Below are 26220 nucleotides of genomic sequence, written 5' to 3'. Positions count from 1 at the left end.
GAAGAAGGCAGCTGCATTAACCTCTAGCTTGTACTAAGCTGCTTTATTTCCTTTATTTTTGTAGTCAAGATACAGGTTGCAATTCTTATCTCTGGTGGGAATGGGGTGGAGAGTTTGCCTGGAGCTCACTACATAGCTGCTTGTGAGAAGTTACCGTTCTTTAGTAGCAGATGTTCTCTGTTGAGGTCCATCCTGCTCAAGTTGTAACAGCCTCTTCCAGGGTGAGCGGTGCACAAGTGAGCATTCCCAGGAAGAAGCCTCAGGTAGTGTGTCCTGTAACTTATTATTGGAAGTGACACACTGAGAGTTTTACTCTATTCTCTTAGTTACAGAGTCTAGAACAGTGTAGGAGGGGACTGTACAGGTTCTGAGAAACAGGAAGCATGGGTCACTGGAGACATCTTGAAGCTTGGCCACCACAGCAGGAAAAGCATATCTCTGCCCCTTGCAGAGAATAACTCCCTGTCTTTAGCTGGGGGTGAATGGCTCCTTATGCTGTAATGAGATAAAAAATGTTTACACATGCTTAACATGTAGAACAATCAAATTAAGGATTAATGGAGTAAAACAAACATAAGAAGAAACCTGCAGGGAATCTTTTTACCGATTTTTATTACATATTTAAGTTTATGTGTGTATGTGTGGCCCTTCATGTGTCATGGAGTCATGGGTGGAGGTCAGGACACCTTGTAGGAATGAATCAGTTCTCTTCTGCCACCATGTGGGTCCCCAGGAGTTGAGGTCAAGCATCTGCCTTGGCAGCTGTCTTGCCTGATGAACCATCTTGATGCCGCGAGGCTTGATGTCTATTCGTTTTTGTTTTTGTTTTGCTGTTTTGAGACAGAGTTTCTCTGTGTAGCCCTGTGTCTCCTGGAACTTGTTCTGTGGACCAGGCTGTCCTCAAACTCAGAGATCCAAGTCTGGTGTACAGCACCACCCCCTGGTGGAAGCCTGGAATCTTAAACTCAAAAGTACTTTATAATTTTTTCCCTCACAATAAGACTTAGAAATACATAGGTAAAGCCAGAATTCCTGTATTTCTGTCCTGAAAGGGTCCAACTTTTAAAAATGTTTTTGGTTTGGTTTTCAAGACAGGGTGTTTGTGTCTTGGCTCTCCTAGAACTAGCCCTGGATGTAGACCAGGCTGTCTGGCTGGGCCTCCTGGGTGCTGGGATTGATACAACCCAGCCTGATGTATTTTTAAAAAGATTTATTTTGATTGGCTGATTGATTGATTGACTGCTTGATTTTCAGACTGGGTTTCTCTGTGTAGCAGTCCTGACTATACTGGAGCTATCTCTGTAGACCAGAGATCTGCCTGCTTCTGTCTCCAGGGTGTTGGGATTAAAGGCGTGCACCACCTCTGCTCCTAATTTTTATTTTTAGTCTCCCCCCACACACACACACCCTACCACTGTGTGTGTGTGTGTGTGTGTGTGTGTGTGTGTGTGTGTATGTGTGTGTGCATGTGTGCTTGTGTGCACACCCGCATATGGGTAAAGGTACCCATGGAAGCCAGAAGAGGGAGTTGGATCTCCTGGAGCTTGAGTTACCTGCAGTTGTGAGATGCCCAGGGTGGTTTCTGGGAACCAAACTTGGGTCCTCTGCAGGAGCAGTATTTGCTTTTAAGTCATGTCTCCAGCCCCTCTTTTGTTCTTTCTGTTCTGACTTGGTTTTCACTTTATAACCTAGGCTGGTCTTGAACTTGTAGCAGACTTCCCAGCTCGTCTTCTCACCTTTCTAAGTGCTGGGGACACAGGCACACACTAGCTTCTCTGGCTTTGGATTTTGTTAGTAGTGTATTTATTTTATTTTATTTTATGTTTTTTGAGATGTTTGTGTCAGTGTGTGTGGACATTGTAGAGAAGCATTCAGGAGATGGCTCTTCTGCTTCTGTATGGGTCCTGGGGATTAAATTGAGGTTATTGGGCTTGGTGGTGGGAACCTTTATCATGTGAGCCATTTTGTGATCCCTGTTAGTTTTATAGTGTGCCTTCTTTTGATTAAAAGTTCACTTTAAATAATCCTTAAATGATTTGAGAATTAGATAGGATTCTGTTAAAATATTCACGTCACTTGATGTTTTACATTTAAATCTTTGCAGTAGTGCTTACTGCTGCAAGCAGTTGTCTTACTGTAGGACTAATTGTTAAAACAGCTGATGTTGTGTTCTTGTTTGTTTTACAGGGAAACATCTCCTCACACATTTCAACTCGACTTATTCTTCAATAATGTAAGCAAACCAAGTGCTCCAGTTTTTGATAGGTTGGGAAGGTATGTACATACAAAGTCACTTTATCAGGAACCTTACCGAGTCAGGAAGCAAACAGACCCCTGTTGTATAGATAGTAGGAAGTGTCGGGTGGTAGACACAATTTTCTCTGTGGGAATTATGAAAATGCTAAACTCATGAGAGTCTTAATAACAAAATAGAAAGCTTAAGTGTGAAATAATAGCCATCTTTTTGCTTTTTACGTGTATGTGCATGTATCATAAATAAGACATTATTATATGATTTATTACTAACCTGATCTGGAAAAGGCAGCTTTTTGATTCTTAAAAATTATATTAGGCCGGGTGTGGTGGCTCACGCCTTTAATCCCAGCACTTGGGAGGCAGAGGCAGGTGAATTTCTGAGTTTGAGGCCAGCCTGATCTACAGAGTGAGTTCCAGGACAGCCACGGCTACACAGAGAAACCCTGTCTCGAAAAACCAAAAAAAAAATATTAGGCAAAATAACCATTGAATGAGTTTAATAAGAACTCACTATAATATGAGAAAAATTAAAGATGCAAAAAATACACTCCTGCCAGGAATTAGATGTTAATCATTCTTTTCTGATCCTCTTAATTTCCTAGGAAATTACATTGAAAATTTAACATTTTTAAAACCCCAGTCTGTAGACAATTAAGCACATGCTCCACACTGAGCAGTGTGCACCAACTGTGGAGTGAGTTCTCTTCTCTTCTCTTCTCTTCTCTTCTCTTCTCTTCTCTTCTCTTCTCTTCTCTTCTTTTTTTGGTTTTTCTGTTTTTTGAGACAGGGTTTCTCTGTGTAGTAGCCCTGGCTGTCCTGGAACTCACTCAGTAGACCAGACTGGCCTCAAACTCAGAAATTCACCTGCCTCTGCCTCTGCCTCCCAAGTGCTGGGATTAAAGGCGTGCACAACCACACCTGGTGTGAGTACTTTCTTAAGTTTTGGTCCCAGTGTACTTTTTGAGGGAGAGTGCTAGGGATTGAATTTAGGACTTTTGGATGCCAGGCAAGTACTCTATCACATAATGACATCCTCAGCCCCAAAGTGTACATTTCATTACACATAGTATACAGTTGGTATAGTATAATGCTGTCTGTGGTTCTCTCTCTGACTGTTCATTAGATTGTTTTGGAGGTGCTTTTAAAATCTCAACTAATATGTGTGCATATCCCAAACCAATTACATCATAGTCTTTTGTGGCTTGTAAAAATTTATATTCAAGTATTTACAATAGAAAAACGTGAACCCTGATATAGCTGTCTCTTGTGAGACTATGCCAGTGTCTGGCAAACACAGAAGTGGATGCTCACAGTCATCTATTGGATGGATCACAGGGCCCCCAATGGAGGAGCTAGAGAAAGTATCCAAGGAGGTAAAGGGGTCTGCAACCCTATAGGTGGAACAACATTATGAACTAACCAGTGCACCCCGGAGCTCGTGTCTCTAGTTGCATATGTATCAGAGGATGGCCTAGTTGGCCATCAGTGGAAAGAGAGGCCCATTGGTCGTGCAGACTTTATATGCCCCAGTACAGGGGAATGCCAGGGCCGGGAAGTGGGAGTTGGGGGGGGGGAGAAGGTGTGGGGGACTTTTGGGATAGCACTGGAGATGTGAATGAAGAAAGTACCTAATTAAAAAAAAAAAGAAAAACGTGAAAAAGTATTTATTTTTGTTTTTTTAATCACTTTATTGCAACTTGAGCACCTTGAAATAAAACTAAACACTGGTGAAAACTGTTTTCCTTATTAATTTTAAGTTACTAAAAAGCTGTACAGCAGCAGATGACCTCTTAAATAAAGTACCTGACATGGTAGATTTCGTATAATGAAAATACCTAGAATAATGCAGTATACTGAACTGGTAAAAACAGACTTTGGGGGGAAAGGCTGTAAGATTATTACTAATACCATTGTAGCAGTTTATAGAATGCAGGGAATGGTTTAATAGAGTTCGAGCTTATGTAGGAACAACAGAAGCCCCTTCCTTTCTTAGAGGGAGAGAAATAAATTATTAGCTGTTTTAGTAACTGTACATTTTGTGTACTTTTAAACAGTTTTTTAATAAACACAGGACACTGTAGTACATCTGCTGTAGACCGAGGCTGTGTCTGGAAACGCCTAAGGTACACCACTAGGCCCCTGCAAGTACCCTGCAGCACTCTGAGACCCCAGCACTTTCCACAGTGCCGCCTTGGGAAGTGAGGCTTTATTTATTACTTTCACATGTACAGTTCATGGTGAGGGTGTATGGGTCAGAGCACAACTTTGTGGAGTTGGTTTTCCCTTCTGCCTTTATGTAGGTTTCAGAGATTGAACTCAGGTCAGCAGACTTAGGTAGTAAGTGCTTTATGCAGTCAGCTGTCTCACCAGCCAGAACTTCATAATTTGTAATACTTATTATTTGAACCTTTGTGTTTATTCTTACCCCTTTTCACAGCCTGGAATATGATGAGAATACGTCTATCATCTTTAGACCAAACTCGAAGGTAATTATCAACGTGACCGTTTCCCCTCGTTTGTGCTGTTCTTGCTTCTGTACAGCTGTTGATCTAAGTAAGCTAGTGACACAGAGCTGGGCCCAGTGTTCTAGGATGTTATCTCTCATACAGATGTGTCTTGCAATTATAAGGCACTTTAAAATCCCATTATTCTCTTGAACTGTTTTATGGTGAGTATGAAATAAAGTATGGTTTTAAAACAGTAAAGTACTGGAGCTGTCGAGATGTCTCAGTGGTTAAGAGCACTTGCTCTCACAGAAGACCTGTGTTTGGTTCTCAGCACCCACATGGTGGCTCACAATCATCTGTAACTCTGGTTCCAAAGATCTGATGCCCTCCTCTGACCTCCGCTGACATAAAGCACACATATAGTGCACATACATAAAGACATTTAGGGCTTCTCTTTTATTTGAGTAGATTAGTTTATAGCATTCAGGCCAGTAACTTATTACTAGATATTTCTATGACCTGTTAAAGTTTTGTTGTTGTTGTTGTTGTAAGTTAAGTACCTGCTTGTGGGTATGTGTATATGTGTGTCCTCAGATCTTCCTGGAGCTAAACTCACAGGCAGTTAAGAGCTGTCTCATGTGGGTACTGGGAATTGAACTCAGGTCCTCTACAAGAATAGTACTTGCTCTTCTAAACCATCTCTCTAGACCCTTTATTAATTTTATTATTATTTTTTAGTTATGTGAGATCACGTAGCTGTCTTCAGACACACCAGAAGAGGGCATCGGATCCTATTACAGATGGTTGTCAGGTACCATGTGGTTGCTGGGAATTGAACTCATGAACCTCTGGAAAAGCAGTTAGTGTTTCTAACTGCTGAGCTGTCTCTCCAGTCTTTATTAAAATTTTCTAAAGACACACTTTCATATTCTTCCACATCAGCAATTGCTTTATTTCTTTATGTACCAAATGCCATTTTAGTTACAGTCATATAATGGAAGATCTGAAATACAGAAGTAATGTGGGTCCACTTAGCTTGAGAATTAACTCTGGGTTATATGTATTTAACCCTTTGCATCCTGTTTATGCATTTATGTAAATTTATGTTCCTTCCAATAGGGTTCCTTTTGCTTGTGTATATGTGTGTACACACACACACATACACACACACATTTTGGTTTTTTTTTTAAGGATTTACTTTTATTTGGGGGGTTGGAAAGATGAGTGAGTGGTTAAGAGTGTATACTGGTCTTGTAGAGGACCTGAGTTTGGTTCCCAGCACCCATGTCAGGGTGCTCACAGCCCACCATAACTCCGGCTGCACAGGGATCCATCCATTGCCTCTGATCTGCAAGACCACGGTACTCATGTGTGCGTGCATAAGTACATACACTAAAGTAAAATAAAATCTCTTTAAAATTAAAAATTGTTATTATTATTATTATATGTGTGTCTGTGTGTGTCTTTGTTGTGTGTGTTTATCTGTGTGCATGTATGCCATCCATGAAAGTGTAGATAGCCATGTAGGTCTGAAGAGAGTACTGGACTCCCTGGAGCTGGTCACGCATCAGTCTGTGGACAGTGGGATCCAATTTTGGGTCTTACGGAAGAATAGCAAATGCTGCTAACACTGAGCCATTTCTTCAGCCCAATTTTTATTTTTTTAAGACAGAGTCTCAAGTAGCCCAGGATGAGCCCAGGATTACTAAGTAGCCAAGGCTGGCCTTTCATTTCCTGAACCTTCTCTAGTCTCAATGTACAACATACCCGGCTTTGCAGTGGGATGTCTGCTCAGACTTCAATGTCTGCTCAGACTTCAAAATTAATCCTGAACTTTGAGCTTTTCTCCAGTTTCCCTGCAGAGTCCATTACAGAGATTACTGATTGCTTTCATCCCATAGTGCTTCCAGAAGGGGCTTCAGTGACCCGTACTACTTCATCTTAGCCCAAGAAGTCAAGGGCTTTGGTTTCTAGGGAAGATTTCTTTTAATTAAAAAAAACAAAAAAACAACTTTTATTAAAAAAAAAATGAAAATGAATAAAAATACCACACACCAAAGTTAAACAAACCCAAAGTCTATATATCTCAGTAAACTATATAGTTAGCATAGGCACTCAGAACAGAAGCTGTGGGGATTCACATTACATTTTATACTTCCTTCCTATTGATTGATTGATTGATTGATTTAAATGGCTTCTTTCTGTAGCCCTAGCTGTCCTGGAACTCCCAAAGTGGACCAGGCTGACCATGATCATAGAGATCCACTTGTCCCTACCTCCTGAGTGCTGGTATTAAAGACACCAACTCATGTCTAAATTTTATACTTTCGATATCAAATATGTTTTGTGTGTTAATCCACCACTAACCCCAAAAATATCCATGAGAAAATTAGAAGTAAAAAACAATGAGCGTCCCATCCTCTTTCATAATTCCTGCCTGTTGCCTGCACTCAGCCTCTGTCTGAGCACTGGGATCGCAGGCACATACTACCATGCCTAGCTTGAGTGCAAGCTGTTGCTCAGACTCTCACTTTTTGTTAAGGGATGGTGCCTGTTGTGACCCTTCACAGCAATGTGTGGAGTAATGATTAAGTTATAAAAACATAAGCTGTTGTATCTATTTAGTTTATAAGGAGATAATGAGGACTAATGGTGTTGGTAATCTTTGATCTTTTGGGAAGAAAGACAAGTTTACCAGGTAGCGGTGTCATTTATCTTTAATCCCAGTAAGTTTGAGGTCAACCTGGTCTACAAGTTGAGTTCTAGGACAGACAGGGCTGAAACATAGAGAAACTCTATTTTTAAAAACCAAACCAAACAAGTAAAAAAAAAAAAAAAATCCCAGCACTTGGGAGGCAGAGATGTAGGTAAGTAAATCTCTGAGTTTGAGACCAGTGTGTTCTACAGAGTGACTTCCAGAACAGCCAGGGGCACACAGAGAAATACTGTCTTGAAAACCAGACCAAACCAAACCAAATCCAAAAATAACAACAACAAAAAGAAAAGAAAGACAAGTTTATTGAGTACTGCAAGGGGCGAGGCGGGTGTCAGTGGGCTAGATAGTAACCTGAATATCACTTGTAGCTGAAAGTTTGCTTGTGAGAGTTACTTATTTTATGGCTAGCTCTTTGTGAGCATATATATATTCCTGATTTCGATGTGAGAAGTGCTAAACAGTTTATGGAGCTTTATCATTCTGGAGACAGGGCAAACTTTGGGCTGTTTCCTTTCACGACTCTTATCTAGTTCATTCTTAGTTTTCTTCTTTGGCTTGAGAGCTTGTCCATGTACTTTGAACAAAGTTGACATCAACTGTAGACGTGGGAAGACTTAGTCTTAGCATGGGTTTAGGTCCAGGGACTGGAGGACCATATAAAATCTGTGCCAATTTTACCAATATTGGCCTTTTGCATTGTCAGCTTATTTTAATTAAAATATTTATTTTTAGCCAGGCAGTGGTGGTGCGGCAGAGGCAGGTGGATCTCTGTGAGTTCAAGGACAGCCTTGTCTACAGAGCTGGTTCCAGGACAGCTAGGGGTACACTGTCTTGAAAAACAACAACAACAACAACAATTTTTGCATCTGGATGTTTTGTCGTCATGTGTGTCTGTATTCTAGGCAAATGCGGTGTCATTGAAGGCCAGAAGAGGGCATCGCATTCCCTGGAACTGGAGTTATAGACGGTTATGAGATGATATGTGTGCTGAGAATAGAATCTGGGTCCTCTCTAAGATCAGCCAGTGCTAGTGTTCTTAACTGATGAGCCATCTCTTCAGACTCTATTTTTATTTAAATTAAAAAATAGCTATGTGTATATGTGTTTACCAGTGCATGCATATGTGCACCTAAAGCTTCAATGCAGTGCCTGTGGAGACCAGAGGAGGCCTCAGAAGTCTCGGAATCTAGAGTTACTAGTAGTTGTGAGACCCCTAACGTGGGTGGTGGGAACTCAACTCACGTCTTTTAGAAAAGCTACAAATACTCTAAACTATGGAGCCAAACCTCCAGTTCCTTCAGCAGTGCTTGAAAACTATAAACGAGTTTAATATCACGTGGCTTTTGGCATGTTAAAACATTAATTTGAGATCTTTTACTATCCCTGAAAATCAGGTAAATACTGATGGTCTGGTACTAAGAGGCTGGTACAACTGTCTGACCCTGGCAATATATGGATCGGTAGATAGAGTGATAAGCCATGACAGAGACTCTCCACCACCTCCACCTCCACCTCCACCACCTCCCCAGCCACAGCCGACTTTGAAAAGGAATCTAAAGCATGGTGAGAAGTTGAATTTGCTTTTCCCAGTGAAACTACTATGTTCTGTTATGGATAGCAAGAAGAGCTGATTCAAAGAGCTTTTCTACTTTTTCCTCTAGCTTTGTATCAGATTTGACATATTTGCCAGTCTCCTTGTCAGTAAGAGGTTTTTTTTTTTTTTTTTTTTTTTTTTTTTTCTTTTTAATTCCTCAATTTTCCTGAAGAGGTAGTTAGCTTGCTTGCCCGCTTTTTCAGGCAAGGTCTTAGTAACGCTAACTGGTTTAGAACTTGCAGAGATCTGCCCACTTGAGGGCTGAGACTAAAGTGTGTCACCACACCTGGTTCTGGAGGGCATTTTAAACAGTCCCAAAGCTCTCGGGCTGGCTTTCTGTCTGCCTGCCTGCCTGCCTGCCTTCCTTTCCTTGTTTCTTCCATCTGTCCTTTCCTCTCTTTGTTATTGGCCCCATTTAAAGTAATTTAATGCTAGTAGGTGTATGTGTATGGCCTCAATCAGTGGTCCACTCTGTCCTCTAATTTACTATCCTCTGCCTTATGTTCTATGATTGTAGGCAAGCTTCATAATGCCTATTTTTTATTATATTTTTTCTCTTTTTTCATCTTATGTGCTAAGCCCAGTTACTCTTCTACGTTACTCTTTTTAAAAACTCTTTATTTTTCTGTACTGAAAAAAACATTAAAAAAAAAAAAAAACAGACTGAGTTCTTTGTGAAAAAAGAGTATGTCTTACATGTGTTCCTTTAACCTTATCAGAGCTCTGTGTGTGTGTGTGGTGTATTTGTATATGTGTGTTATGTATGCTGTATTTGTTATTTGTATGTGTGTGGTGTGTATTTCTATGTGTATGAATATGAGTGTGTGTGGTGTGTATTTTTATGTCTGAGTATGAGTGTGTGTGTGATATGTATACTCGTGTGTTTGTTGTGCTTGCTGGCTTTTTTTGAGATGCTGGGGTTCAAACCCAAGAGCCTGTGCATTGTCACTTTCTATCCAAGTCCATACCACAGTTTAACTTTTTATCCATTGAAAGACATTTGAGTAATTTCTAATTTTTGGCAGTTAAAATGAACTAGAACTTTTGACTTTACTTTCCTGTCTGAATTAAGTCTTTATGTTTCCAGGGTATTGTCTTAGACTCTATCATATTTTCATGTGTGGGCAGTTAAAAATTGTAGATTTCTAGATTAGTCAGCAATTTTTTACTTAAGTCTCTAGGCAGGAAAAGCTTGTATTATCATTTGGTCTGAAGAGAAGTTCAGATGATAAAAAACATTTTTTCATGAGTTCATTTCAGTATACTTTAATAATTTGAACATGTTGTTTCCCATCTATAGCTGATGGTGAGAAAGAAGATCAGTTTAATGGAAGTCCTCCAAGACCCCAGCCACGGGGACCAAGAACTCCTCCTGGACCTCCTCCACCTGATGACGATGAGGACGACCCCATGTCTTTGCCAGGTGTAAAATCTGTGCTAGGGGCTCCTCCCCCACACTGGTGATCCCTGGTGCTTCTCTTACATAGTTTTTGGAGACAGGGTTTCTTTGTGTGGCCCTAGATGTCCTGGAACTTTGCAGACCAAATTGGCTTTAAACTCAAAGATCCACTTGCCTCAGCCTCCTGAGCTGGGATTAAAGGGAACATCCCACGCCCAGCTCCAGTGGTGCTTCTTAATTAGAGAAAAGCCTCAGGTGACCGAAGCTTGCTGGCTGCCTCCTCTTCCCCGGCTTTCTCAGCCTGGCAGGGGTTCTTTGTGGTTTTCCAGTCGGCAGAACCACTTACTAAATAGTGTTACTTAGTTTGAAGTGATACAACAGTGCTTTGAAAATAGACTATTGATGTAATATTATATAGCAGTTAAAAAAGTCAGCTTAATAATTTAAAAACTGAGAAGAGTTTTACGTCTACTACAGAGTATAAAACACTATAAAGTAGTTTAATTGATTAGTTGTCAGTCCATGAAGTTACATAATGAATATTAGGAGTGGGACTTATTTTTATTTTGAGTCAGAGTTTCATGTAGTCTAGGCTGGCCTCCGATTTACTATGCTACCATAACAGTCTCAAGTTAATAGCCTAGCATTTTTAAGAAGAGCCTTTGTGAGCTAAATCATCCAGCATGGATTATGTCGCTGGAGCTCTAGCCCTTCTGCCTTATGATATTTAAGCCATTCAACAATTTGTTCTAAATCTCTCTTTTTTTTTTTTTTTTTTTCAGTGTCTGGTGACAAAGAAGAGGATGTTCCCCATAGAGAAGATTACTTTGAGCCCATTTCTCCTGATAGGAATTCTGTCCCGCAGGAAGGTCAGTATTCCGATGAAGGAGAGGTAGAAGAGGAACAGCAAGAAGAGGGAGAAGATGATGAAGATGATGTGGATGTAGAGGAAGAAGAGGATGAAGATGAGGATGACTGCCATACAGTAGATAGTATCCCTGATGATGAGGAAGAAGATGAAGAGGAAGAAGGTGAAGAGGATGAAGAAGGTGAAGGTGTGTAACTTTAGCTAGGGCTTTCTGAATTTAAGTAGATACTAAGTGCATGCTGCTTTGAACATGCAGAAGGTCATAGTATAGCAGTAAGTGGGCTGGAGCTCTAGGGTCGTGTAGTTTGGCCTCAATACATGATGAGGTCTCTGTCTTCTGTCTTTATTCTCCATCACCTAACTTCTTTATGAGATAGTGTTACCTCCTCTTTTTAACTTATTAACCCCAAGTGCCTGACTCGGTCATTTCCCTTAGGAGAGGTTTTATTTGGCATATGCAGGAGTTATTTCTTGGTACCATCAGCATTTGTCAGGGAAGCAGGATCTAAAAATAGGCTACTTTTAGAGTAGGCATTGATGTATCATAAGTTTGGCCAACTTTATAAAGATAAATGACACAGAAAGACTAACAAAATGCTGTGGTATTTTCAGAAAATTGTCTGGGTAGCTCAGTTTAAGTATGACTGAGTGGTGTGATTTTTTTTTTTTTTGATTAGGTTTAAGTTTTCCTTTAAAATAAAAAAACGATCAATTTTTGTTAATTGACCAAGAAAAAAATTAATTGACCAGTTAACTCAAATATCTTTTAAAAAATTCTTAATTTGCAAGAAATGACATGCAATGCTAAACATTTATACAAAGTGGCAGTTTACCTTAGCTTTAAAAAAATAAGTGAGGGTGGTTTTGGAATTACAAGGGTATTTATGAGCTAGATCATTACAAACATTTGTGAGCTCACAAGATGCCCCTGTAATTCTAACACAGCCTTCACCCTGAGTATGTTTATAAGATAAACACATAATTAAATTCTAAGTGCTATGTTTTTTAGCTTCCTCCATTCCCAGATTTTCAAGTAATCATGCTTAGATTTTTGTGTATATGACTTGCTGATAGTTAGTTACATTTCATCTAGTAACAACTTGGCAACTTGGCAGAGAAGGCAAGACTGAACAGGTTGACTTGACTTACAGTGTGTCTGGGCTGTTAGAGAGTCAGCTTTTCATGAGTGTGTTACTAAGGGTGAGCAAGAGAGGGCTGGAGCGATTTTCTAGGAACATTTTGGGGGGCTGCCTTTTTAAAAATTTAAAATTAATTAATTTACTTCACAACCCATTATCACCTTCTGTCTTAGTCGGGGTTTCTATTCTTGCACAAACATCATGACCAAGAAGCAAGTTGGGGAGGAAAGGGTTTATTCGGATTACACTTCCACACTGCTGTTCATCACCAAAGGAAGTCAGGACTGGAACTCAAGCAGGTCAGGGAGCAGGAGCTGATGCAGAGACCATGGAGGGATGTTCTTTACTGGCTTGCTCAGCCTGCTCTCTTATAGAACCCAAGACTACCAGCCCAGAGATGGTCCCACCCACAAGGGGCCTTTCCCCCTTGATCACTAATTGAGAAAATGCCTTACAGTTGGATCTCATGGGGGCATTTCCTCAACTGAAGCTCCTTTCTCTGTGATAATTCCAGCTGTGTCAAGTTGACACAAAACTAGCCAGTACACCTTCCTTCTCCACCCAGCAGCCCTCATGCAAGTCTTCCCCCTATTCCAGGTGAGAATATTCTTGTTCTCAAGAGAGAAGCGGGAAGCTCCCCTCTGGATGTCACTCCTCACTATCACCCCCGCCCCCTGCACATCAAGTTGCTGCAGAACTAGGTGCATCCCCTCCCTCTGAGGTTAGACAAGGTGGTCCATTTAGGGGTTCGAGATCCACAGGCAGGCAGGCTACAGGCTCCGTGGCAGCCCCTGCTTTAGTTGTTAGGAGACCTGCATGAAGCCGCTCCTCTGCCACATGTGTGCAGGCAGGGACCTAGGTCCAGCCCGGGCTTGCTCTAAGGTTGGTAATTCAGTCTCTGGGAGCCCCCAAGGGCTAGTTGATTCTGTTGGTCTTCCTGTGGAGTCCCTGTCCTCAAGTCCCTTCTCCCAACTCCCTTTTCCTGAGCTCCATCTAATGTTTAGGTACAAGTCTCTGGATCTCTTTCTATTGGCTCCTGGATGGAGCCTTTCAGAGGACAGTTATGCTAGGTTCCTATCTGCAATATAACATATCATTAATAGTGTCAGTGATTGGTTCTTGCCCGTGAGATGGATCTCAATTTAGGGCAGTCATTGGTTGGCCATTCCCTCATTCTCTGCTCAGTCTTTATATCTCTGCACATCTTGTAGGCAAGACACATTTTGGGTCAAAGGTTTTGTGGGTGGGTTGCTGTCCTTTCTCTTTGGGGTATCGTTATACATTTTTACTTTTTTATAAATAGGCAATCATATCGTTAGGAAATAAGACTTATCAATGTCTTTGGTTTTAGTTCTGTTTTGATACAGAGGGAAAAAAAGCTGTTCTTATATTGTGATTAACAAAAGAGGCTTTTTTTTTTTTTTTTTTTTTTTTTTTTTTTTTTTTTTCGAGACAGGGTTTCTCTGTATAGCCCTGGCTGTCCTGGAATTCACTTTGTAGACCAGGCTGGCCTTGAACTCAGAAATCCGCCTGCCTCTGCCTCCCAAGTGCTGGGATTAAAGGCATGCGCCAACATGCCCAGCCTTTTTTTTTTTTTAAGACAGGGTTTCTGTGTGTAGCCTTGGCTGTCTTAGAACACACTCTGTAGACCAGGCTATCAGGCTGGTCTCCAGTAAAGGAGATAAACTTGCCTCTGCATCCTAAGTATTGGAGTTAAAGGGGTTTGACACCATGCTCAGCTCAATAGTTTATTTTTAATTCTGTGTATGGATAAGTTCATGTGAGTGTAGCTTCTCAAAGAGGCCAGAAGAGGGCATTGGATCCCTGGGCATGAGGGGGATCCAGCTGGCACAGTACAGCTGGCTGTGAGCCCCTGATATGGGTGCTGGAAACTGAGCTATTTTGTCTAGAAATGATCCTTGAGCATCAGTTCAGCCCCATACAGGTTTGTTTGTTTGTTTTTGTGAAACTACTTCATCTTGTAATTACAGTATTCTCTTTCCTTTTTGTGTTTGCATGTATGTGTATATATGTTGTGTGTTTAAGAATAGGCACATGTGCCGGGTGTGGTGGCGCACCCCTTTAATCCCAGCATTCAGGAGGCAGAGGCAGGCAGATCTCTTTGTTAGAGGCCAGCCTGGTCTACAGAGTGAGTTCTAGGACAGCCAGGGCTACACAGAGAAACCCTGTCTGGAAAAACCAAAAAAAAAAAAAAAAAAAAAAGAATAGGCACATGTGTGCGTGTCAAGCTCAGGTGTCAGTCCTTGTCTTTTATCTTGAGAAAGGGGCTCTTGTTTAAAGCTGTATACTGCAGTCCAACCAGCTGGCACACTTTAGGGATGTTGTTATGTTCATATCCTATGTTGATGAAGGAGCACTGAGGTCCACTTCATGTGAGCTCTGGAGTTCACTCTGAGCTCAGATTCTGAGATGTGGATGGAAGCACTTTAACCAGTTGACCCCCCACCCCTCCTGTCGGTCGGTTTGTCTGTGTGTCATTGAGTCAGAAGTTAACTCATTTAGCTGTCTTCCTATATCACTTTTTTTTTTTTTTAGAATTATTTATTATCTTATGTATATGAGTACACTGTAGCTGACTTCAGACACACTAGAGGAAGGCATGGGATCCCATTATAGATGGTTGTGAGCCACCATGTGGTTGCTGGGAGTTGAACTTGACCTCTGGAAGAACAGCCAGTGCTCTTAACCACTGAGCCATCTCTACAGTGCCCCTATATCACTTTCTTACCTTATATTTTAAAACATGGTCTCTGAGTGAACCTGGAGCTCACTGTTTTGGCTAAGCTGTCCGGCTATCTACCTCTAAGATCCATCTGTCTCTGCTCCCATTACCCTCAAGTGCATGGGTTCTGGATACCCAGACTCCGGTGTTCATTCTTACACGCCTTCCATTGAACCATCTCCCCATCCTCTACTCTGGTTTTCTCCATGGGTGCGGGGATATCAGAACCCAGAGTTTGTGCTTGAGTGCTAGACTCTTTACCAACTGAGCCTTCTCCTCAGCCTCCCTCACTCCCTTTTTTTGAGGTAGTCTTTTATTTTATTTTGTGTGTAGAGGTATTTTGTTGCCTGCATGCATGTCTGAGTACCAAATGTGTACAGTGTCCACAAAGGTCATAAGGTGTCAGACCCTTAGAACAGGATGGTTGTGAGCCACCATGTAGGTACTGGAAATGAGACTTGGGCACTGTGGAAAAGCAGCAAGTATTGCTAACCTTTGAGCCATATCTCTAGCCCCAAGACACTGTTGATGTTCAGGCTGGCCTGGCGCTCAGTGCAGTCTCCTGTCCTTTGAGTGTTGGGATTACAGGCACTGGGCACCATGCCTGGCTTGTAATGCTCTGATTTAGCTTTACCATGCTTTTTCTTTTTTTTTTTTTAAATTCTTAAACATAAGCTTGAGCTGGGCGTGGTGGTACACACCTTTAATCATAGCATCAGAAGGCAGAGGCAGACAAATCTCTGTGAATTAATAAATAAATAGAAATAAATAAATAGAATTAAATCTTGAGCTTGCAATAGATAGTTCATTAGGTAAGGGCTTTTGCTGCCAAACCTGATGACCTGATTTCTGTCCCCAGGACCTATATGCAGAAGGAGCTGACTGTTCATGCTAGTTGTCCTTTGAGCTGCATACATGTGCTGTGACACATGTCCCCCAACCCCAATAAATAAAAAAGTTTATTTTAAAAAATCTCTGGAGTGGCTAGTGAGATGGCTCAGTGGTTAAGAGTATGAACTGCTTCTTGAAAGGACCTAAGTTCAGTTCCCAGAATCCCCAGAGGACAGCTCAGAATTGCCTGTACCGTTAGCCCATGGGCATCTGATACTTCTGGCCTCCCTGCACACTCATGTGCGGTGCGCATATTCATACATAGACACCCACAAAATCAAAAATAATTTAAAAAGTTAAATGGTTCAGAAGGTTAAGCTTTATTTTTTCCTTTCTAAGAGAATTTTTTTGTTGTTGTTTTGAATTTCTAATTCTATTTCTGTCAGGAAAAGGTGTCATCACAGAATTAATTATAACAGTAATTAATTAGTAAGCTTATCCATAATTATCCTATTACAGAGTGTAAGTATTGTCAATTCTTGTTATGGGGGGAGCAAAAGTTGAATTTTTTTTTTTTTTTTTTTTTGAGGAAATCAGTCAAAGTTCAGATGCATGGTTTGCCATGAAACCAGGGTGTTGGTCAGTCAGCATTATACAGTCATAAGAGTGATATAGGGCTCAAATACTATTTAAACTTATTTTCAGGGGACGATGGCTATGAGCAGATCTCTAGTGATGAAGATGGAATTGCTGACTTGGAACGTGAAACATTCAAGTATCCAAACTTTGATGTTGAATATACTCCAGAAGACCTGGCGTCTGTCCCACCTATGACGTATGACCCGTATGACCGGGAGCTGGCGCCACTCTTGTACTTCAGCTGTCCATACAAAACTACTTTTGAAATTGAAATCAGTAGAATGAAGGATCAGGGTCCAGATAAAGAAAATTCAGGGGCAATAGAAGCTTCGGTGAAATTAACTGAACTGCTAGATCTGTATCACGAAGACAGGGGTGCAAAGTGGGTGACGGCTCTAGAAGAAATTCCAAGTCTAATTATAAAAGGATTAAGCTATTTGCAATTGAAAAACACAAAACAAGACTCACTTGGCCAGTTGGTAGACTGGACAATGCAAGCTTTAAATTTACAAGTAGCCTTTCGACAGCCCATAGCCTTAAATGTCCGACAGCTCAAAGCTGGGACCAAGCTAGTGACCTCATTAGCAGAATGTGGGGCTCCAGGAGTCACAGAATTGCTACAAGCAGGAGTGATCAATGTATTGTTTGATCTCCTATTTGCTGATCATGTCTCATCTTCCCTTAAGTTAAATGCTTTTAAAGCTTTGGACAGTGTCATTAGCATGACAGAAGGAATGGAGGCTTTTTTAAGAAGCACCCAAAATGAGAAAAGTGGCTATCAAAAACTTCTGGAACTCATACTTCTGGATCAGACTGTGAGGGTTGTCACTGCTGGCTCAGCTATTCTTCAAAAATGCCATTTCTATGAAATCTTGTCAGAGATTAAAAGACTTGGTGACCATATAGCAGAGAAGACTTCATCTGTTCCTAACCACAGTGAGCCTGATCATGACACAGATGCTGTGCTGGAGAGAGCAAATCCAGATTATGAGAATGAAGTAGAAGCTTCTATGGACATGGATCTCTTGGAATCCTCAAATATAAGTGAAGGTGAAATAGAGAGGCTTACTAATCTCTTAGAGGAGGTTTTTCATTTAATGGAAACTGCACCTCATACAATGATCCAGCCTCCTGTTAAGTCTTTTCCAACAATAGCGCGGATTACTGGGCCTCCAGAGAGGGATGACCCATACCCTGCTCTCTTTAGGTAAGATACACTTGCTTTGACCACAAATCATTGCAGGGGATTTCATGTTGTGACTTTGATTTTCTCTGTTCATATGCAGTACATAATTATGTAAGGATAGTTGATATTTCAAAATAGGTATTCAGCAGCAAACTTAGAGATACATTACTGTTTGAGTGAGCCTGCATGTGTTGGCATATAAAGCAGAGTTAGGAATATAGGTGCTAGTGAACAATAACAATGCTTGTTTAAGTTGTCTGTAAGTAAAACAAAGGTAAAGCAGCCGACCTCCTGGGAGATGGGAGAAAAGGCTGGCACGGGAAGGAGAGGCTCTCTGTAAAACCTTGGTTCCTGACCACTCCTGTCCGTCATAAGTTATGATACAATTCTGTTGCCCTGACAGTGTGTCTTTGGTGTCATCACTTGCTTCTGTCATCAGTCTTGGTTACGTGATAGTAGGATTTTGTCATTGTTAGTATTCAGCGAAGAAGTAGGATCAGGAAGCATGCGAGGTTGACATGCTTTTTTTTTTTTTTTTAGCCTGTAATAGTAGGTGATGAAGTATGGATGAGCAGGGGTGGAGGATGTGACAGCAGTGTGGGCTGCTCTTCCAGCCCACCTGAGGGTGCAGGGCCTGGGGATACAGCTCAGTTGGTAGGTGTTTGTCTAGCTCACAGAAGCCCTGGATTCTATGCTTAGCATGTAATTCCAGCACTCAGGAGGAGGAGGAGGAGGAGGAGGAGGAGGCAGGAACATCACAAGTATTATGTCATCCTTGGCTGTATAGTGCGTTTGAGACCAGCATGGGCTATGTGAGAACCTTTTAAAATATAAAATGAGGAAGTAAGGTAACATCTAGACAGACATGTTGTGGACAAAATGGAACCTTTTATTTCATTTTTCTGGAATGGGAAAGCACATTTATAGACTGGAAGAATGGCAGATTTTAAAACTAATAAGGAGGGAGAAGTGGAGGAAGAGCTCAATTGCTGGAGCAGGGTTTGCTAGGAGAAGAGGCTTTGAGAAGTGTGCCAAGTATGGCAGGCAGTGTGTGCCTTTAAGCTCAACACTTGGGAGGCACAGGCAATTGATCTCTGGGACCTAAAGGGTAGCCTGGTCTACATAACAAGCTCTAGGTCAGCCAGGGCTAGTTTGTGAGGCCCAGTCTTAAAAAAATAGTTCAGTTTAAATATGGAGACTTTGATTTTGGCAGGAGAGTAGAAACCATGTGAGTACGCAAATGTCGTTACTTTTGTAATAATATACCAAAGGAATTGAGACACTTGTTATTGGTGATTTCATTTTTAATAAAGTAGGGATAAAGTCATGTCCTGATGGTGGCAGAAGGTACTTAGTGTAAGAAAGTACTACTTTCAGACAGTTGCTCATTAAATGCTATCGCACCCCACTCCATCTGCTGCTGAGGAGATAGATATAGCAGAGGAAATTAAGGGCTTGGATGCTATGCTAGGGACTTGGAGCTATATTATGGGAGTTAGAAAGATACTGACTGGGCTGGTGAGATGGCTCAGTGGGTAAGAGCACCCGACTGTTCTTCCGAAGGTCCAGAGTTCAAATCCCAGCAGCCACATGGTGGCTCACAACCATCCACAACGAGATCTGGCGCCCTCTTCTGGAGTGTCTGAAGACAGCTACAGTGTACTTATATATAATAAATAAATAAATAAATCTTTAAAAAAAAAAAAGGTAAAATCCATTTCTTGATTTCATAGATTTAAAAAAAAAAAAAAAAGAAAGATACTGACTATTTTGGAGTAGCAGATATACTTAAAGTAGTGTTCTAAAATTTTATGCTGCAAGGTTATTATGAAAGAAAAGTCACTGCAATTAGTAAATAAGCAAGTTTGAAGATTCTAGTTAGCTGTTTGTTAAATATTTGGCTTTTTATAGTGGTATGTACCAAGAAGGGAAGACAGGTACTGTGCTACTCTGGAGAGTCTATGAGGGGCAATCTCTAACATTGAGACTTGATAGAAGAGAGACTATGGGAAGAACTAAGAGCATTTAGAGCTTTCTAGTCACGGCACGAATTGGAACTGTGGTTTTATTGATAGGAATTTGTAAATTAGGAGTTAGAGAATCTTAGAAAAAGATGCATTGCATTTTGGAAGGATTACTTTGAAGTAATAGAAAGATTCTAACAATATATTTGAGGGTTCACAAAGTCAGCCCCAGTATTTTCTAGCAGGATTTATAGGACTCTGCATGCAGAGCAAGGGCCCAGAGGCATAAGGACCTTAGCCAGAGTCTGGTGAAACCTGGTCACCGTCTGCAGCGCCTCAGTGATTGGTGTGGAACTTGTTTGACTCCTCTGGGGACAAGTGCGAAGTGTTAACTGCTCTTTAGCAGTTAACTTAAACTTGACACTTTAGCTTCAAAAGAAAAAAAGATGTGTTTTGGTATAGATCTTTGCAAAGTGGAAAGTATGTGTTGAACTAGTTGGCACTCAGGAAACAAGTCACTATTGTAGCATTCCAGAATTCTCTATTTCCAGAAAGAAAACAGATATTTACATAAATTGTTTTGGTTGCATAAATAACTTGGACATGGTGAGCCATCCTTAACTTTTGGGAATTGAGGACTCTGAAATCTTGTTCACAGGTATTGGCCAAGAGCCCACCTTGTAAGTGTGTCTTTGTAGAGATAGCCATGTGGAACGTGCTGTGTTAACTACTCTGCAGAGTCTGTAAGGAAGTTAAGGACGTACTGAGGGTAATTGTGTCATCTTGAGTTACTGCTGAGTTCATAGAAAGCTGTTACTGAGGGTGTTTATCGTGAATACCATGATACTCAAGAATAATTTCATGGATATTATGATAAGAATATTCTAGAAGCCCCAGTTTGAGCAGTGAAATGATTAAATAACTCATTTTAGGGCCTGGAGTGATAGCTCATTACTTAATAGTACTTGTCCTCTTCTAGAGGGCCTGGGTTTGGTTTTCAGCACTCAATAGTGGCTTACAACCATCAGCTACTCCAGTTCCAGAGGGTCCAGTGCCCTCTTCTGGCCTATGTGGGCACTGTACACACACACATGCAAGCAAAATACTCATGATATAAGGTAAAAATTAATTTTAAACATTTAAAGTCAATTTTAGTTTTTGATAAATATAAATTCTGACCTTTCATCTACCTTTTAGTAATATTTTAACAATTTACAGAAAGCGTTTAGTGACTACACACATGAAAATGAGACTTTGAAATTTAAGAAAGTAAAATACTCTTTTAACCCAAAGTTAACAAATATGCATTAAGGTAAACTTTGTTAAAGTCCTTCCCATCTCAGAATTTTTGGGAAAAATTTTTTTTCTTGAAACTCTTTAGATATCATTTCTAAAAAACTGATTTTTTAGAAGAGCTTAGTGAGGCGTGGTGGCATATTATAACCCCAGCATTTGTGAAGTAGAGAAAGGAGAATTGCTCCGTTTGAGACTAACCTTGTCTATGCAGTATCAGGCCAGCCTGGGTTTACAGTGCCTTACCCTGTTGTTGTTGTTTTTAAAGATTTATTTATTTATCATATGTGAGTACACTGTAGCTATCTTCAGACACACCAGAAGAGGGTGCCAGATCTTGTTATGGATGGTTATGAGCCACCATGTGGTTGCTGGGATTTGAACTCAGGACCTTCAGAAGAGCAGTCAGTGCTCTTAACCGCTGACCAATCTCTCCAGCACTCCAGCCCCTTTACCCTGTTTTTAAAAAACAAAATAAGCCGGGTGATGGTGGTTCATGCCTTTAATCCCAGCACTCGGGAGGCAGAGGCAGGTGGATTTCTGAGTTCGAGGCCAGTCTGGTCTACAAAGTGAGTTCCAGATCAGCCAGGGCTACACAGAGAAACCCTGTCTCGAAAAACCAAAAACCAAAAAACAAAACAAACAAACAAAAAAACCCAAAATAATAGGAAAAGTTGTCTTTAGGTCTATTTTATAGTAGTGGGTACTTTTTAACTGCTCTCTTACTAAAATTATGTATACTAGGGGCAGGAGAACTGACACAGAGTGTAATAGCACATACCACCCCTGCAGTGAACCAGTTTGGTTCCCAGCACCCACATTTATCAAGTGGCTCACAGAGGCCAGTAACTCCATCTCACAGGGGATCTAATGGCTCTGGCTACTTCAGGTCACCTCATGTACTGACACCTACATGTATATACATGCACATAATTAATGAAAATAAATCTTTTAAAACTATTTTGTATACTAAGATATATAGTTCTAGGCCCGGTAGGTGGCTCAATAAATAAAGGCATTTGACACCAACCTGGCACCCTCAGTTTGATCCCCAGAACCCACACAATGGAAGGAGAGAGTTCTCTGATCTCTCTCTCTCTCTCTCCCTCCCTCCCTCCTCCCTCCCTCTCCCTATCTCCCTCCCCCCCCCCCCCTATTTAAAAGAGAAGTGTTTGTGAAGTCAGAGCCTTGTGACTAACTCCAGTAGCCCCATCAGGTTGGACTGAGGCAGAAGGATGGCCATGAATTAGAAGTTAACCTGGGCTACACATTGAGTTTTAGGCCAACCTGAGACGCTGACTCAACATACAAAAGAGGAGTTCTTAGATTTGGTATTGAGGGGACAAAAATAAATAAATAAATAAACAAATAAATAAATGAATACATTCAGTGTTTAGTAGTAACTACTTACATACTGTAATTTATAATTTGTAATTTTTCTCTGGTGATACTAACTTATACCATACAATAAATCTAAGTCCTTACATTCCCCGGATACACTAATTCACACAGACTGGTACTCTATAAGTAGAGTGACACCGTAGAGAAAAAGGATTTGGTAGTTGGCTCAGAAATGAGAAACAGAATTAGTCATGATTAAGTAAAAACAAGAAAACCTGTCTCCAGTCATTTCTTGAGGGACTGCTGAATATCTAGAGCTTTCACATGACACCACAGAAAAGAGTTGGTGCTCACATTGTAATAATTATTTCATTTCTGCAAAAGCTGTGCTTCTGTAATCACAGCTGTCCAGGTGCTTCCTTCTACAGCCTTGTGGTTTTGGGGAAGGGACGAGTGCTTTACCCCTACCTGACACCTGTCACTTGGCTTCCACAGGTATCTTCACAGCCATCACTTCCTGGAGTTGGTCACCTTGCTTCTGTCGATTCCAATAACAAGTGCCCATCAGGGTGTACTGCAAGCCACGAAGGATGTTTTAAAGTTTCTTGCACAGTCACAAAAGGGCCTTCTCTTTTTTATGTCAGAATATGAAGCGACAAACTTGTTGATCCGAGCTCTGTGCCACCTTTATGATCAAGACGAAGAGGAAGGCCTTCAGTCTGATGGGGTTGATGATGCCTTTGCCTTGTGGCTGCAGGACTCAACTCAGACTCTGCAGTGCATCACAGAGCTGTTCAGCCATTTCCAGCGGTGTGCAGCCAGTGAAGAAACAGACCATTCGGATCTCCTGGGCACCCTCCACAATCTTTACTTGATTACTTTTAACCCTGTGGGAAGATCAGCTGTTGGCCATGTTTTCAGCCTTGACAAAAACCTTCAAAGTCTCATTACTCTAATGGAGTACTATTCCAAAGAAGCCCTAGGGTAAGTTTCTATTTACTTTTAAAAATCTCAGTTACATCAGGAATCTAGGTCACTCATAGGCTAGTTTCTTTACCAAAGAAGTGTCTTTGGCACAGGCGCATGTAATGTATGAATGTATGTATGAATGTGTATCTTAAGATCTACCTACCTATCTATATACTCACATATATCTATATATGTTTTGTCATAACTTGCTAGGTAAGAGCTAGAATAACAGGAGTCTCTGTGTTGTGTCTGGTGAGCAGCGCAGTGCACTTTCTCCAGCTTCTTTCAGTTTCTCCTGGTATTGAGAAAGGTTATAAGTACAGAATCCCTCTGTCTTGTGGAGAAGGAAATGTTAAAGCCCAGAAGTATATACTCTAAGGGTACTGCCCACACTGTCTTACTGTCTGCTCTTCCAGCTTCACGGTGCTCTGATTTTGGGTGCTTTGGCTGAGTGGGGGGAGTTGGGGGAGATAATGATATTGAAGAGCTGCCCAGTAGGGCAGAGGATTTTAGCATGAGAGAAGAGAGACCTGCTCGCTTCCTTGCTTATGTCATGGGAAAGCAGACAAGACGGGCACGTTCAGGGTTGCATGGCCTTATGATCATGCAGAATAGTAACACACAGGGAACCAGTTGCCTTCACAATGGGGTGACTCCTTGTCATGAAAGGTGACCTACAGTGGCTTCTGCCTAGCTGTAGTGTCTTAGTGATTTTGTGGTGAAAGACAAGTGAGGGCGGCAGATGATCTCATCCGATTGTAGATGAGGTCTTAAAGGAGGAGGTCAGAGAGACATATGTCCTAATGTCATGGTTAATGAGATATGGTTGTGAACATTTCCTTGTTCGTTTGTTCTTGTTCATTTTACTTCCCACTGTAATATATATGAATTTGTTTTTATATCAGTAGTCTCTCCTTATCAAAAATACTTTATCAAAAAGACCTTATCTCAAGGGAAAAAACTAGACATGGGAGAAATACATCTGAGCCTGGCATGGTAGTGCATGCCTGTAATCCCAGTCCTTGGAAGGCTGAGGCAGGAGGATTGTGAATTTGAAGTCATCCTTAAATCCTTTGATACATAGTAAGACTGTGTGCACTGAGCACTTAGCTCTTTTTCTTGTCTTTATTGTGTAAACAATGCAACATCTACTCACACAGTATTTAGATCATATTAAGTATCCCAAGTCGTGTGGAGTTGACTGAAAGTAGATGGGAAGATGTGCACATGCCATTTAAGGTACTGATGACCTCATGGACTTGGGTATCTGTAGGGGTCCTGGAACCAGTATTCCACAGCTACTGAGGGATGACTGTTACTGATACTCTCTTCAGGTGAATCCAAAGTGAAATGTAAGCTGGGCGTGGTGGCACACGCCTTTAATCCCAGCACTGATTAGTGCTGGGATTAAAGGCAGAGGCAGGCGGATTTTTGAGTTTGAGGCCAGCCTGGTCTACAGATTGAGTTCCAGGACAGCTAGGACTATACAGAGAAACCCTGTCTCGAAAAACAAACAAACAAACAAAAAGAAAGAAAGAAAAAAAAAAGAAAGTGAAGTGTAAAATCTCATTCTATTTTCAAGAAGTTAGGTGATGTTGCTAATGTTGGTTTGTACATTTCCTCAATTTCCTCAATTTCTTTAAAACAACATACGAAAAATGTTTAAAATTATTCCTGAAAAATTACTTTCATACTCCACATTTAAAAACCTTATTTTATTTCAGCGATTCCAAGTCTAAGAAGTCAGTAGCTTATAATTATGCATGCATACTTATTTTGGTGGTGGTTCAGTCTTCCAGTGATGTCCAGATGTTAGAACAGCACGCAGCATCTCTCTTGAAGCTTTGCAAAGCAGATGAAAATAATGCTAAATTGCAAGGTATGGTATCTGGAGTTATTTTTTAACATTTGTGATACATGAGGAGAAAAGGCTGAATTCTTATGACTGTTGCTTCAGTATATTTGTGTGTATGTTTATGTGTGGGTGGTTTGCATACATAGGTCTTGAAGATAGAAGATATCAGATGCTTTTCTTGACTGCTGCCCACTTTATTTTTTTGAGACAAGGGCTCTCACTGAACCTGCAGTTTGCCATTTTTAGCTAGATTGGCTAGCTAGCAAGCCTCTGAGATATATCTGTCTGCTCCACCAGTGCTGCTGTTAGAGGTGTGTGACGTGTGTTTACAGCATGCCTAGCTTTTGTGTGAGTGATAGGGAGCTGAACTGAGAGCCTCATGCACCTTGCCCACTGAGCCATCTCTCCAAAGCATTTTCATTTTCTTGAGTTGCCTTTTAGGAAAAGAGTTTATAAAACTTAAGGTTTCATAAAGTGTTTTAGAATATAAATGAAAAGGTTTGAAAGTGCCTTCCTTTTCTTGAAAAGTCCTGAAAAATAGCAGTCTAGCTAATCAGGGTAGATAGGCAGTGAATATGGTCAGGAGAACCTACAAGTAGTTTTTGGGTTGTTTTTGCTTTTGAGTGTTTTGCTACACTTAGATATTTGCACTATTCTGAGTTAACTTAAAAGACTGCTGGTTAGCACATTGTACTACTTGTAAAAATAGTTAATCTTAAGATGACAGTTAGGAAATTGACGGAATCAGATTAGTGATTCAGCTCAATGACGAGCGCGCATGGCGACCAGGTTTTATATAACCCAGAATCTCATACACAAAAACAAAAGTAAAATTTCTCTTTTTTTTTTAAGATTTATTTTATTTATTTTATGTAAGTAAGTACACTGTAGCTGTCTTTAGACACACCAAAAGAGGGCGTCCGATCTCATTACAGATAGTTGTGAGTCACCATGTGGTTGCTGGGACTTGAACTCAGAAC

At 40.9% G+C, this 26220-nt stretch overlaps 1 protein-coding gene across 2 annotated transcripts in view; it reads left to right on the top strand.

The window, feature by feature from the left end:
- The window catches only part of Virma (vir like m6A methyltransferase associated), a 64869-nt gene that overhangs the window by 11622 nt on the left and 27027 nt on the right, over nucleotides 1–26220 (top strand). For both annotated transcript variants that reach the window (XM_085839498.1, XM_021159733.3), the window contains exons 3-10: nucleotides 2188–2274; nucleotides 4694–4742; nucleotides 8814–8982; nucleotides 10314–10436; nucleotides 11195–11467; nucleotides 16699–17839; nucleotides 22912–23400; nucleotides 25110–25264. In XM_085839498.1, the coding sequence (XP_085695624.1) occupies nucleotides 2188–2274; nucleotides 4694–4742; nucleotides 8814–8982; nucleotides 10314–10436; nucleotides 11195–11467; nucleotides 16699–17839; nucleotides 22912–23400; nucleotides 25110–25264 (2486 nt within the window). The remainder of the gene's footprint in view (nucleotides 1–2187; nucleotides 2275–4693; nucleotides 4743–8813; nucleotides 8983–10313; nucleotides 10437–11194; nucleotides 11468–16698; nucleotides 17840–22911; nucleotides 23401–25109; nucleotides 25265–26220) is intronic.

The sequence above is a fragment of the Mus caroli genome, unplaced genomic scaffold, assembly GCF_978045245.1.
Source record: "Mus caroli unplaced genomic scaffold, Mus_caroli_1 scaffold_6, whole genome shotgun sequence".
Taxonomy (NCBI): Eukaryota; Metazoa; Chordata; class Mammalia; order Rodentia; family Muridae; genus Mus; species Mus caroli.
The sequence above is the reverse complement of the archived record's forward strand: the minus strand, read 5'-3'. Positions and strand labels throughout refer to the sequence as shown.